Genomic DNA, 15,837 nt, shown 5'->3' on the forward strand with positions numbered 1-15,837 from the left:
CCTCACTAGTTGGTATTGGTGTGGTAAGCACAAAAGGAAAGGAGCCCTGTTTCTGTAACTAGTATCCCAGGAAGGGAAAGGGTCATGTTCCAACTGAGCCATTCCTGTCCTATCAAGGATACTGCTGATACTAAGAGAAAAAGAAAGGATGGATACATTTCTCAGCTTGATTTCATGACCATGTACTCTTACGAATGCCCCATTATCCATTATGATTTTTTATGCACAAGCACAGACTTAAAGATTTTCCAGGTGATGGTTTTGCCCTTATTTCCCTGCACTCTGCACCTCCTTTGATGTCTGAGATGGGGGTTGGGGGAAGGTGATGAGCACGAAGGAGAGCAGAGAGCTGGCCATCCCCAGATGGGGATGCCACATCAGGTTAGCTAATGAAGAGTCACTATGGACAGAAAATTAGTATTTTCAAAGGAAAAATTTTGAACGGTATCACAGAGTGTGGGATTTAGGGGCAGCAATCATAGTGTGATGATAACTCAAGGAGAGATACTATTCGGATACTGGAATGAAGGAAAGGAATGTTCCAATTGATTTGAGATGGTATGGTATACCATCTCAAATGGTATACTGATCATATACCATTTTCAGATATGAGCTAGTGTATGAAGATTGTAGGGAAAAAGTGAGTGTTTTAGTGGGATTTTTTTTTTTTTTTGGTAAATTTATTCCACAGCACTATGATGGCATGAAAAAATTAATACTTATTCATCCTCGTTCAGTTTCTAGATCCATCTATAGTCACAGGGTGGAGGAAGACAGTTTTCACCTAAGAAATATTAGTTTTAGACAGGGAGACTGGCTTTTTAATTAATTATACCATAGATACCGGGCTAAAGGAAATACAAGAGTATTTCTGAATTATTAGAATAGCTATTCACTTTTAAAGACTCTTTTGGTCCATCTCTAGAAATTACCATAAAAATCATTTAATTTGAAGTCAGCTTTGAAGATTCCAAGAATGTGTTACTAATCAGTTTAATTTAGAATGAAAGCTCTGCAAGTGGAATTTTCACTGAATTTTTTTAAAAGAATTGTCTTTGTTTTTTTCCTATATTTTATACTATTTATTATAGGCCATTCACTAACTCAAGAAGCATTTTTTGGATTGCCTAACATGTGTAATGCATTCTACTAGGCCCTGGAGTATACGCAAAGATATAGAAGACCGAGTTCCTCACTGAAGGTGCTCACAGTGAGAGAAGATATGAAGAAATGTGAGTTTGAAGCCAACGGAAAAGTTACAAGATGTTCTAATGTGCACATAAGAATAAGCACATAGCTTTTCCCTTTCGGCCAGTGTCCACACAGAATATTTTATTAATGGACAAAAGGAGTAAAATGTATGGATATACTCCCTGAATATTTCCCAAGTCCTGGTCCTATTTCTTACTTTAGTAGTCACCTAGAAATTTTAGCATTGGGTAGAAGGGGACTGTCTCCTTTTGGGAGAGCATAGAGAGTGCCGGATGCCATATAAGAAGACTTAACGGTAGCGAGAGCTGAAGGAATGGGGAGCAGGCATTGTCCTGGGAAATCACATCGAAAAGACGTACTAGCACTCTTTAGAAAAGCTGGCAGGGGGCTACTCTGACCTGTTCTCTGCCTTCTGGACTGGCCACCATCACCACTGCTCTGCTGAGCAACCTGGGGCATCACAGCAGGGAGGAGGCAGTTGAGAGGGGGAAAGTAAGAAGCCGATTCCATCTCTAGGCTGCAGTGGGGCCAACCTGCAGACAGGACAGTTGCAGAGACAGATTGTAGCAACACTGACAATATAAAACCCTGAGAGACTTGGCTTAGGTTTTGCTAGAAATTAAAGATGAAACTGAAATATCCCCTGGAGTAATCACCTTAAGTTGGATGTGTGAGATGCTTTTGAAAATTTATCATTTGTTTCCAAAAGGAAGCAGGCCCTCTTCAGTCATTGACTCCATCATAATAGGAATGTGTATATTTGCCGTTTTTTAAATCCAATAACAGGAGATGGGGCACCTGGGTGGCTCAGTTGTTAAGCGTCTGCCTTCAGCTCAGGTCATGATCCCAGGGTCCTGGGTTCGAGCCCCTCATCGGGCTCCCTGCTCAGCAGGAAGCCTGCTTCTCCCTCTCCCACTCCCCCTGCTTGTATTCCCTCTCTCGCTGTGTCTCTCTCTGTCATAAATAAATAAAATCTTAAAAAAAAAAAAATCCAGTAACAGGAGAAAAGTCCTTTTACAGACTGGAAGGGAAGACCTTTATAGATACGTTTCCGTTTTTATGTCATGTTGCTATGGACTGAATTGCGTTCTCCGAAATTCAGACATTGAAGCTCTACTCTCCAACATGATGGTGTTTGCAGATGAGGCCTCTGGGGGGGTATTTAGGTTTAGATGAAGTCATGAGGGTGGGACCCTCAGGACGGGATCAATGTCTGTCTGCTAAGAGACACCAGAGAGCTCTCTCTTGCTCTGCCACTCGAGGACACAGCAAAGAAGCAGCCATCTGCAGGCCAGGGAGACATCCCTCTCCAACACATGAATCTGCCAGGCCATGGTCATAGACTTCTCAACCCCCAGAACCGTGAGGAAATACATTTCTGTTGTTTAAATGACCCAGCCGATGGTATTTATTATGGTAGACTGAGCTAATACACATAAAAAGGGCATCCAAAATAACTGAGGAGTCCATTCAACTTCAGCTAAATGGCAATTACAGATAATGGTGTCCAGGCACTTAGCTGGCTGTGAAGTCACCTTTTCATGTTTTGCTATTTAATCTATCCCTGAGTAAGGAGAGACAAAGTAAAAAGGGAGTTGTCCTTAATTAATCACATATTGACATTCATCAGCCACCGATTAGTGTAGCTTACATTTAATACTATTAAAAAGTAATAAATCATACCTGACATCCCTTTTGAAATTTCTCTGGTGTTATCCAGTCTTCAAGCATCCTCAGAATAGACGATCCCTGTGTGGAAAAAAAATGACAAATTGAACTAGTAAAGGATAGGCTGGAAACAAACACCAGGGATCACTATGGTGACCAGTATTTTAATATCGTATTTGCGAGATTATGCCTTCAAGATGACCCCACTAAATTACTTGGCCATAACTCAGTAGTTTTAGCATAAAAATGTCACTTTGCACCCCCCCCTGTATCTACGCTTCTAAAATAACTAAAAGATAAAGAGAAATTGATAAAGTGGCCATCATTTCAGTGACTTGGGGTTTAAATAATTATTGCACTTCACCAAATGAACCAGCAGATGGGGTTTTCTAATGAAGGAGAAACGTTAGAAACACTTTTAGAAATCTATTTTTCAGTGAATGAAGTAATTCCATGATAAAATTCTGCTTACTTCTTAAAGTATATTTCAATACTTTAAAAAGATTACATTTAGTGGAAATAGTTGAGGAATTGTCTGGTCAAATAGTTTAGTATAGTTAGATATATCATTTAGGCATAAAATCCTCTTCAAAAGTAGTTTATCTCATTTGGTTTTATTTTATCTGAAGAATCTGATTAATACCTCTGCTCTCTACTTTCTCTGCACGTTATAAGATTAATACTAAAATTCACTATTTACACATTTTTAAATCAATTTTCAAGTAACTTGCCAGAAAAACGTGTGCCTCCCCACGAAGTTAGCAATTTTTACTGTCATTTAAGTATAAATTATTTTTGTACCTAGTAGAAGGCTAAAGGTTTAGAACATTTATTTATTTTTGACCTAATATCTTAAACCCATGGAATATCTAGGATTCAGAAAGAAACTGATTTAATAAAATATAAACGTCTCCATGTGAGTTACTAGACCATACCATAAGTGGACTGGAAATGTCCATTTTAAGAGAAAGAGGAAAGAATCATTGGCAGGTGTGAAAGAAAAATGAATAAAGGAAGCCTAAAAAGATGCCATGGGAATAATGATAGGGAAAGCCAAAAATATGATGCTATAACTTTGAAATAGTAATATATAGAAGGCTTTTTTCACTCAAGCCATTTTATCTAGTATTCATTTTAATAATTATAATATTTCATTTTAAATAAAGCTTTAGGTATTATCCAGAATAACAAAATGTATTCATTTGCAATGGCTTTTGAGCAGCTTAGCGTAGTGGGTAAACCATGAGCAGCAAAAGGGAAATGACTAAATTATACTGCATGCAGGCATGAAGATGTTTGGAGGAGGAGCTATAGGAAACTCTGTGGGAGAAAATGGGTCACTGTAGATCTACAGTCGCTTTGCAAACCATGTTAATGGATAAAAATCACCCATCTACAACATATTAATAAAGTCATCTTTACATGTTATATAAAAATGGATAAAAGTCATTCTTTCAAACTGAGTTGGGTTTAAATTCTTACTGGCTGAACTAAAGGATTCTATTGGAAAAGGTGTCCACATATATGACATCAAAGACCACAGATCAGAAAAAGAAGATTTACTGTCTTTTAAAAAATCAAATCACATCAAAAACTAATGATGTAATGTATGGTGATTTACATAACATAATAAAATTTTAAAAAATCAAATAATTTTAAATTTGAAGCTTGAAGTGTAAATATTCAGTTAGAATGAAAGAAGTTATAAACAAAAGTGAAAGGAGAAATTTTTAAAAATCTGATTCAAAATCCTGTGACAATGACCAGCATTGATCAATTTGACAGGAAAATACAAACTATTGAATATTCAGCACCCAGAATAAGCTCTACACTGTTTCCTAAAGCCCATTAGCATAGTCTCACAATTCTTTCTGTTTTTAGCATTTACTAAAAGTCACTAAACAAGAAGATGTTCACAACAATGTCAGATTTTCCCTACCTTGCTATAGGATATCCCATCAAAAACAGATGTTATTTCAGCAGGATTTGTCACGGTGACAACAATTGGGTGTGAAGACATCAAAGAATCATCCTCTTGTACAGGTAATACATCTTCAAGTAACATCTGGTTTCTCTGAAATGACAGAATGAACCAAAAAAGACAGCACTTCCTTTATACTGGTTCATATTTCAAAATATCATTTGTATATCACTTGGTGGAAAATAAATATAAATGACTCAAATTACTTAAGACAAGGAGTAGGTGTTCAAATTAATCATATTTGGGGCACCTGGGCGGCTCAGTTGGTTAAGCAACTGCCTTCAGCTCAGGTCATTATCCTGGAGTCCCGGGATCGAGTCCCGCATCGGGCTCCCTGCTCGGCAGGGAATCTGCTTCTCCCTCTGACCCTCCCCCCCTCATGCTCTCTCTCTCTATCTCATATAAATAAATAAAATCTTTTAAAAAAACCAAATTAATCATATTTTACACGGATTGATCCATACTGATTCTATTCCCTTCTTCTACTGTAATTCCTTTGACTTCACCCCTATATGACGGGCCAAGAAGACACAAGCATTTGTGAATTGTTTCTGCTACTTATGCATGACTTTCAGACACATGCCAAAGTTTTCAAGCCTTATTTCCTTATCTGTGCAATGGGAATGATACCACCTCACAGATTTGTTCTCAGAATTAAGTGAGGATGCATGTTGATGAAAATTGATGTTCAGGATTTATTTTTTTATTTTTTTTATTTTTTGGTCAACTAATCATTAGTATTTGGATGATTCATAATTAATCAAAGAAATATTAGTTTTTGCTTTAGTTCTAATAATCATCTTCTCAATCCAATCCTTGTTTTCTCAGCAAAATAGAGTGGTTGAGAGGTCTAGCCCTATAGTCAGACTTTCATGGTTCATAGCTCAATTTTTCCATTTTCTAGATATGTAAGTTTAAGCTCCCTAACCCTTCAAATAGGGAAATAATGGCATATGCTTTTTGGAATTGTTAGAGAATTTAATGATAATGCATGGTATTACATTTTCCACTTTTGCAATTTCCATTTATAATAGGCAAGACACTATTATCAAGTGATGACTGCCAGTCCAAGGTAATTTTGAATTGGATTTTAAATTTTGTACATCTAAAAGGCTTAAGTAAGTAGAAAGACTTCCATTCTCAGTGTCAGGAAATTTGACTCTAGTTTTGGTTGTGCTACCAACTGTCTGTGTGATATTGGAAAGTTATATTACCTTTCTGGGCATCAGCTTTTTCACCTGTGAAATGAGGCTCTACTCTTGTGGTACTTACCAGGCTCTCTTACAATCTGTCTATAGTTATCTGTTCCCCTCCACCCACCAGACCCTTAATTGGGAACTCCTTGAGGGCAAGAAATATATTTTATTCTGTTTTGGATTCTCTGTAGTGTTCACTGAACACAGAAGACAGAATGAATGGATAAAAAATGAATGAATGAGTGGATAGACGGATGGATGGATGGATGGACGGATGGATGGGTTGGACCATGTGATTAAATTTCATTTAAGAACTGCATACTAGGAGCACCAGGGTGGCTCAGTCAGTCGAGCATCTGACTTGATTTCAGCGCAGGTCATGATCTCAGGGTTGTGGAATCGCTCTGTGCTCAGCCGGGAGTCTGCTTGAGATTCTCTCTCTCCTTCTCCCTCTGCCCCTCTCCACCGCTCTCTCTCTCTCAAATAAATAAACCTTAAAAAAAATACTAAATTCTTCTGAAATTTAATTGGTGTTTTAAAATGCTGAATTGGAATATTAAAATGTAAAATATCTTATATATAATACAACAATATGAAAATGTTATAGTTTCTTACGATAGCTTACAATAAGAAGGACCTCAGTTTATAGAAAATAAAGGACAAAATAATTTTTCATTTATACAGTTTAATTTCAACAAATTACAAAATCAACGATTTTCAACATATATGAGTGACTCTCAACTAGGGCAAATTTTGGCCCCCAGGGGACATCTGGAAATATCTGGACACATTTTTGGTTTTACAACTGGGGAGGGAGGGTTACTTGCATCTAGTATATATGGACCAGGGATGCTTATAAATATCCTACAATACACAGGGCAACCCCCACAATTGTCACACACTCCCAAATTATTTGGCCCAAAATGTCAATAGTTCCATGGTTGAAAAACCCTGATGTAAATTAAAGTTTTAAGCAGGAATCATTGTAAATTAACTTTCTCACTTTTTAAAGTAGGTTTTGGAAATGGCCAAGGGCTTCAGGCATTTTAAGGTTGTCTTTTTATTTTTTCCGGTAGAGGGCAGTAGTCTCTACAGTACACAACCTGTAATTCTCTACTTTTACACATCTTACACACTTATACTTTCATATATACAAACAGATAAGAGCACGTACACCATCTTAATATCGATAAAAACAGATTTAGCTTTTCAGAAAAAAATATCTTTATGGTTCTTAGATGCCTTTGTTCCAGGCCCCTCAAGGACATGAGGTAGGATAATGGTAATTACAGGTATTTTCAGGAGCCTTTAAGCTTACAAGATAGAGAACAATGTTCTTCTTTCATAGGAGAGAACTGACTCAGGATATGTCACTTGCTCAAGGTCACATCCCCTATAACACTCAATTTATGCTCTTATCTCTCTTTTTTTTTAAAGATTTTATTTATTTATTTGAGAGAGAGAGAATGAGAGACAGAGAGCATGAGAAGGAGGAGGGTCAGAGGGAGAAGCAGACTCCCCGCCGAGCAGGGAGCCCGACGCGGGACTCGATCCCGGGACTCCGGGATCATGACCTGAGCCGAAGGCAGTCGCTTAACCAAGTGAGCCACCCAGGCGCCCCTATCACACTATTTCAGCGGCCTGTGTAAGGTAAGTCCTTTGTAAAATTAGGCTTAGATTTTTCAAGGGATTGACACTGCAGGCACTTAAATACAGAGCTGTGTTGTCTAAGCTCACTATTTTGTTTTCTTGCTTTGACATATGTTATTGAGGGACTCTATCGAGGACATCCTCAGATTGGGGTGGTCAGCTGCTCTCCCAGGCCTGGGCATTGGTCCTCAGCAAGGTGTAGCTCAGTGGAACGAACCGACTCCACTCCATGCTCACGAGGAAATTCCTAGTTCACCACTGCGCCAGGCCCCTGACTCGGGGACACAGTCATGGTGTAAAGGTTTCAGCTGCTTTGCATGAGGCAAATAGACATTGAGAGCTTATATGTTCTAGGCTCACCATTTGCCACTCTTTTTCTGCTTGGTTTACTCCCAGGAACTCAAAGAAGGAAGCAAATCCTTCATTTAGCCACAAGTCTTCCCACCATTCCATGGTCACGGTATTTCCAAACCACTGAAATTATAAACAAATAGAGAGTTAAATTATTGTGCTTGCGGTAGAGAGGCCTAGAAATTTGCAATACATTTATTTGTCCATATAAATGTTGTCACTTGACACAAAAGTGGCAGGCATTGTACTTAATTAGATTTATTTCCTGTGGGTTTTTTTTCTATTTCTCCTGATTTTTAAATAATCTTAAATTCTCCTTAGTTTATTGCCTTTATTTAGGTATTACTGGGCCTATGTAAAGTCATAGTGAGATCTCCTGTGTATTTACTAAAGGCAAAACAATGTGTCTTAAAAGACTGTCAGGCCGGATTTTCTGATTAGCTTGTTTCTTATTTGCTAAGTTATTATTGATTTCAATTATTCCTACGGTCTTAAGCCACTTTTAAAAACAAGCTAATTTGATACTAAGATTCCACACCTGATGCACAAGTTCATGGGCAACCACGCTGGCCACCCTCTGCTGGTTTGATGAGGCTGATTCCTTAGGGTCATAAAGCAAGTTTGTTTCTCTGTAAGTGATGAGTCCCCAGTTCTCCATGGCCCCAGTGCCAAAGTCTGGAATAGCGATTTCATCTATGGAGAAAGAAACAGTCCCATGAGAAATACTTCTTTGCATTTGTTTATAACATTTCTTACTAAATTAAGTTCTTTGGATGACTGTTTTTAAAAAGGCTAAAAATAATTTCTTAGAGTAAAAACAATAATCTATTTGTGCGAAATTTTCAGCCTTCACGCGCTCAGACTTTCCATGGAACTTTTCCTGTTGGCCCCAGATACCAGGGCGTCTTTTAGTTTTCAAAGGATATTAATGGCAATGCTCTTTTCAGTCCTCTATAATTTTATGTCTTTTGTTTCTCTCTGTACTTCATTTTTATTAGCTGTGTTTTTTTTCAAGATTTTTACAGGTAACAGAAAACATCTGTTTTTGAGGATAAGCTGTGAGGAATAAGGAAGTGAAGTTTTCAAATGAGGACTTAGAAGTACACGGCTTCCAAGTGCACAGGAATATATTTCTATTCAAGGATGCAGAATATTAGAGCATATAAAATTCCACTTTTTCCCTATTTCTGTACAACTTGAGATCAACCCAATTCCTTACTGGTTACCATCCATTTGCATGCATTAAGTAAGTTGGAATCAACATGCAATAGACTGTATTCTTTCTAAACTCTCTTCCAGACCTAAAATGTTGGATTCTACCAGGAATTTCTATTCTTTATTTTTGCTTGGCCCTATAATCTTTGATATAACATCTGACAGGAAGAGGCAGTGCCTATCAGTTCTGTGTTAAATCCCAAACAGAAAATGTTGAGCTTGATTAGTGGATAGAATACAGATTCTCCAGCTAAAGAACTATAATAAAAATGTAATTTCTTTATTATTACATACAATTTTTTTTAAAGTAAGCTTTACTCCCAGAGTGGAGCCCAATGCAGGGCTGGAACTCACAACCCTGAGAACAAGACTCAAGCTGAGGTCATGAGTCGGATGCTTAATCTTCTGAACCACCCAGGTGCCCCATATTATTACATATAATTTAAATGAGGTACATAAATAAAAATAAATTTAATTTTTATCTAACATATAAGCAAAGGTCCTTTCTGGTTAACATAAAGATTCTTAAAGCTTCTTATAGAAGAATGAAAAGTGGATATATCTTAAATAAAAGTCAAGATTACAGCAGTAGTTCCCTTTCTGTGTTATCTTCATTCTTAGGTTAGGTTATTTTGTCCCAAGAATACCACTTAAAGGGTGGAGAATTATCCCCCCCACAAGGGCCATTATTTTCTATAATATTATGGAGTATAATTTTTACCTAATCCTTGAATGAAAGGACTTTTTTGTGACCTCATTTCTCTAGTGAGTATTGACATTATAATGAATTAACTCACGTAAGAAAAAGAGAAAATAGACTTTTAAATTAGTGTGCTTAACATTTTATTAAATATTATTCTGATGTTGATGAAAAGGTGTTTCTCTTCCTGTCTCTTTCTCTAATAGTGGGGAGCTGATGCCATTGAAGAGAAAATGGAGCATCTACAAAGTTGCCCAGAGCCAAAGCCACTCTTATGTAGAGAATCTGGCATCCCAGTCACTTTGCACTGATAGTTTATTAAAGTAGAGGCATAAACAGAAATAGAGAAATCAATTTTGGGTTGATTGGTTTCCTTGTTGTCTTCATTTTATCCCTCCGAACATCTATATGGGTGTTTCACTTAAAGTCTTTGCTAACACCACTCAAGCTTACTAATAAAGCACTTCTACTATTGGTAGAAGTATCATATCCACACCATTTTGATTATAGCCCTAATTTTATTTTAAAAAGAAAACATTCCCCCCAATTAGAAAAATATATTTATGGAAGGAGTATCAGTGTTTCATTTTAACTGCTGGAGAATCTAGAATTAGTCTTGTACAATGGAAAGACTAGAAGCACATGGGACTCCGATAGCATCATTTATCCCTACCATTTATCAACTCACTGATGGTAGGGTGGCAATGTAAGCTATTGCGATGGTAATGATTTTGAAATGAACAAATCTAGGTTGCTATTTTTGGCTCCATTGTTATCAACACCTGCAGTTTTGCACATTAACTTTAGTCTTTATTTGAAAGTAAAAGTTTATGCATTTACCAGGTGAGAACAGAATAAGTATGGGACATTATTCTTGGAGGACTCCAAAGTGCATCTTTCAGCATCTAGCAAATATTAGATACATATTTTAGGCATATAATAAAAATATTAAGGGGTGGCTATTAACTAAGAATGCGAAAACTTGAGGAAATAATTTAACTTAGGTAAAAGCAAAGGCAATATTAAAAATAAGAAAATAAAAAATGAGTCTCACCTAATTTAGGAAGAGCATAATCCATAGCAAAGTATTCTTCAAAATAATCAAACACAATTTTAGTTATGTTTGCAGCATATTCAGCTGTGTGCTTTTGCTGTGGCTGGACATATATAGTGAGCTAGTAAACAAAATACAAAAATTTAGTGAAAATTATTCTTTATTTGATAAAACACAAAAACTATGATATAAAACACAGTGGAAAGAAGGTGAGCTTTGAAGCTAAGTAAAGACTTATTTGAATCCCAGTTTTGGACAAATCACTTCACATCTCTGAGACTCATGTGTAAAGGAAAATAATACTGTATAACTCTGAGTGATTTCAATAACTAGAAATAATGTAAGACACAACAGTTGTGTCCAATATATTTTTTAAATCTTACTTTTTTCTATTTAGAAATAGATTCTTAAAATATGTGTCTACCTATCTTTCTATCAATTTCTTTCTATCAATTTCTATCATCTCTATCTATCTCTGTGTAATTTGTTTTTGAGGACATGAATCATGTCATCTTTCTCATCTAAAGAGCCCTTGGATACATTTTTTTTCCACTTGTACTATTCTACCCATTACTGCCCAAATTACCCTTTTGATATTTTAACTATTTTACTCCCAGAGTCTAAAATACAGTGATTCAAAATTTTCTGAGAGGGAGGCATCAATTCTCTAAGTCTCTAAGATACTTTGTGTCCCTATGACATGATTTATAAATCAAATCCAAGTATAGACTTTTTACCTCCCAGTTTCAGCATGTATGACCCAGAATAGCCAACATGATATTGAAGGAGAAAAACAAAGTTGGAGGACTGATACTACCTGACTTAAAGACTTACTATAAAGCTATACTAATCAAGACAGTACAGTATTAGCAACAGACAAGTAAATCAATACCACACAATGGAGGGCCCAGAAATAGACCAAATAAATATAGTCAAATGATCTTTGACAAAGAAGCAAAGGCAATACAATGGAACTAAGATAGTTTTTTTAACAAATGGTGCTAGAACAAATGAACACCCACATGCAGAAAAGTGAATCTAGATACAGACTTTACACCCTTCACAAAAATGAACTCAAAATGGGTCAGACCTAAATGTAAAATGCAAAGCTATAAACCTCCTAGAAGACAACATAGGAGAAAACCTAGATGACCTCTGATATGAGGAAGACTTCTTAGGTACAACACCAAAGGCCTGATCTATGAAAGAAATAATTGATAATTGACTTCGTTAAAAACTTCTGCGTTGTGAAGGAAACTGTCAAGAGAATGAGAAGACAAGCCAAAGACTGGGAGAAAATATTTGCAAGAAACACATCTGATAAAGGACTAAAATATACAAAGAACTCCTACAACTCAACAAGAAGAAAACAGCCTGATGAAAGCATGGGCCAAAGACCTTAAGAAACACCTCATCAATGAAGATATAGAGATGGCAAATCTGTATACAAAAAGATGCTCCACATCATATGTCATCAAGGAGATGCAAATTAAAACAATAATAAGATATCACTACACATCTACTAGAATTCCGAAATCCAGAACACTGACAACACCAAATGCTAGCGAGAATGTGGAGTGACAGGAACTCCCATATGTTGCTGGTGGGAATGCAAAATGGCATAGCCATTTTGGAAGACAATTTGGCAGTTTCTTACAAAACTAAATATACCCTTACTATACGATCCAGTAATTGTGCTCCTTTGTATTTACCTAAAAGAGTTTAAAATATGTCCAACAAATACTTGCACACAGATGTTTATAGCAGCTTTACTCACAATTCCCAATGCTTGGAAGAAACCAAGATGTCCTTCAATAGGTAATGGGTAAACTGTGGTACATCCAGACAATGGAATATTATTCAGTGCTAAAAAAAAAATGAGCTATAAAGCTATGAAAAGACAGGAAGAAACCTTAAATACATATTATTAACTGAAAGAGCCATTCTGAAAAGACCTCATACTGTATCATTCCAATTATATTAATTTTGGAAGAGGCAAAACTATAGAGACAATAAAGAGATCAGTAGTTGCTAGAGGTTGGCAGGTGGAGGAAGAAGGAAATATGAATAAGTGGAGCATAGAGGATGTTTAGGGCAGTGAAAATACTCTGTATGATATAATGATAGATGTATATCATCATACATTTGTCCAAATCCACAGAACGTTCAACACCAAGAGCGAACCCTAAGGTAAACTATGGACTTTGAATAATCAATGTAGGTTCATCTTTGGTTAAAAAAAGATGTACTATTTGGTGAAGTGATAGTGATAATGGGGGAGGCTCTGCATATGTGGGGGCAGAGGGCATATGTAAAATCTTACATAAGATCTTCAACTTAATTGTAAACCTGAAACTGCTCTAAAAAAGAAGTCTTTTAAAAAAAAAAGTTTGTAAGAGGGCACCTGGGTGGCTCAGTCGGTTAAGTGTCTGCCTTCAGCTCAGGTCATGATCTCATGATCGAGTCCCATGTTGGGCTTCCTGCTCAGCGGGGAGTTTGCTTCTCCCTCTCCCTCACCCTCTCCCCCCCACACTCGTGTTCTTGATAGCTCTGTGTGTCTCTCTCTCTCTCTCAAATACATAAATAAAATCCTAAAAAAAAAAAATGTGAGGAATTCAAATGAAGCATACTTGCTGAACTTAAAACCTGATTCAAAACCCTCAAGTAAAGCAAAATATGCAGTTATTCGGTAAATCCAAGCCCATCTACCTAACTGAAACAGGTGACTCATCATTTAAAAAAAGGAAAACAGAAAGAGAAATTATGCCTACTTTTTTCCTTTATTATTCCAAAAAGATTGCTAGTTTTGGTGTTCTCTTAGGCACACATATCGAGCCATCTTTTCTTAGATGTGAAAAACGGTAGAACGATCCAAGAATTTAAGGCCAAGTACTGAAAGAGCCTCCCTGAAATTACCAGAATGGGCTCGCTGTTCCCACATCCACTGGGTAGTTGACATTCTTGCTTTATTTGCAAAAGTAAAGATGTGTTCATCTTTGTCTCCAAAGGCAACACAACTCACTCAACTACCATCCCAACATTCTTTGAGGTTTGTTTTGGGTTTGGGTTTGGTTTTGGCTTTTTTAGTTACCAGGATAGGTGATACATTTCCTCACTGTTCTCGTTCTCTTTGTGAACAGTGACATGCATTTTCCAAGAAGTTGAGTGAAGCTAAAGATCCAGCTGGTGGCCACTGTACAGAGCAAGGTAACTGCCGTATGAAATCAAAACCATCGTGTTCAGACAGGTCTGCCACATTGTACACTGAGAGTTTCAGAACATTTCCTCTGTGAATTAGAGTCAAAACTCCCCCGGAATTTCTACCACATCTGTTCTCTACCATTAAGAAACGTCAGGGAGGATAGTTCCCCTTGACCTACTCCACTGTTATCCACACACTACTTTTGTGCAGCACATAATGTTTGGAGAATGAGAGGGTTGAGAAAGAGGGAGAAAGAGGAAGTAGTGATAACAGTGAGTCCCTAGACTCACTGATGGGAGTAAAGAGGAAGAAGAGATAAGAGTGGGAACCCCAGGTGCACAATGGGGAGGAGAAAGACTCTGCTCTTTGTACCGAATCTTCTTTCCCATGCCATTAGATTGGCTCCCTTCACACAGAATGCTTCTGAGACAACATAATCTGGTTTTTCTCACTCTCCAAATTTCTGTTGTTGGATTGATGTTACTGTAAATTCAACCAGAATGAAAGTAGCCCCTTCCTCTTTGTTTCTGAGAAACTCAACACCACGGAAGTATGTTCTGTCTTTACAGTCTGGCCAGGCTGAAGATCACCTGTGATCTGTGACCCTTATTTTGAAGGGACATCGATCATACTTTATGACCATTGCTCTGATCCACTGGGCTAAGCAATCAAGAATATACAGATTCAGCCATTACTCTTGTAACATAATCAGCTGAAGTTTATCTAGAGCATGTCCTATCTGCGGTATGTAACAAACTTACTTTAAAGACTCTACCAACATGCCAACATTGTGTGCTAGCTGAAGCTTCAAAATCCTTTATGTGACATCTATTTAATAGCAGATCATCTGTGATGTTCGGATTTGGTGATTTAAGCATCCTCCCCTCTGCTCGGCCTTTCCTGCTTTCCAGCCTCATCTTCAGCTTATGCTCTATCTGCACCTCCCTCTCCTTTCTGTGGGCTTTAGCAAAGGCTTTAGTAATCGGCGAGGCCACAGTACCTCTGTCCATGACAAAGTTCAGGAAATTACCCCTCAGTTGTCATCACTTTGTAATAATTGTCATCTTTCTAGTTTATAAGCTTGCCTCACTGAGATGACTTTTTTAAGCATATGACTGACAGTATTGAAACAGCATGGAGTGAGGAGGGAGATATGCATGTATATTCTTTCTTCTTCTTGTCTTCTAAAAGAGTCATATATCCTTTAATATCCGAGGACTCTATTAAAGGTCAAATATGAAGTTTATATTTAAGCTTTATAATCTTATATAGAAGTATAAAGTTTGTAAGCCTTCAAGAACCTATATTTAGTTTTTAGAGGTAGTAAGTTCCCTAAGTAAATCAAATTACCTAGATATACCATGTTGGATACTATTAGTCATATCTCAAAGCACTTAATCTATGGAGCTGGTGTCAGATCTAAAGTCTGTGCTTTCCAATGCATATATTCAGCTGATTATTCCTTTGGGAGGTGTGATATATCTATCTACTTTATCGTCACCATTGTTGTTACTTTTCTCTTATCATATGGGAAACTCCTGTAAAGAAGGCTTTCACAGTTCTTCATATTGTCCCTTTCATTCAAGCATCTCCAGGAATTTGAGAGAT

The 15,837-nt window shown here is 37.1% G+C and overlaps 1 protein-coding gene across 2 annotated transcripts in view; it reads right to left on the reverse strand.

The window, feature by feature from the left end:
- Positions 1-15,837, reverse strand: part of LOC110575509 (glutamyl aminopeptidase) — an 85,482-nt gene that overhangs the window by 44,855 nt on the left and 24,790 nt on the right. For both annotated transcript variants that reach the window (XM_044912640.1, XM_044912639.1), the window contains exons 5-9: positions 11,028-11,148; positions 8,597-8,751; positions 8,068-8,181; positions 4,820-4,954; positions 2,896-2,961 (exon numbers count right to left, since the gene is read on the reverse strand). In XM_044912640.1, the coding sequence (XP_044768575.1) occupies positions 2,896-2,961; positions 4,820-4,954; positions 8,068-8,181; positions 8,597-8,751; positions 11,028-11,148 (591 nt within the window). The remainder of the gene's footprint in view (positions 1-2,895; positions 2,962-4,819; positions 4,955-8,067; positions 8,182-8,596; positions 8,752-11,027; positions 11,149-15,837) is intronic.

The sequence above is a fragment of the Neomonachus schauinslandi genome, chromosome 2, assembly GCF_002201575.2.
Source record: "Neomonachus schauinslandi chromosome 2, ASM220157v2, whole genome shotgun sequence".
NCBI classification, from domain to species: Eukaryota; Metazoa; Chordata; class Mammalia; order Carnivora; family Phocidae; genus Neomonachus; species Neomonachus schauinslandi.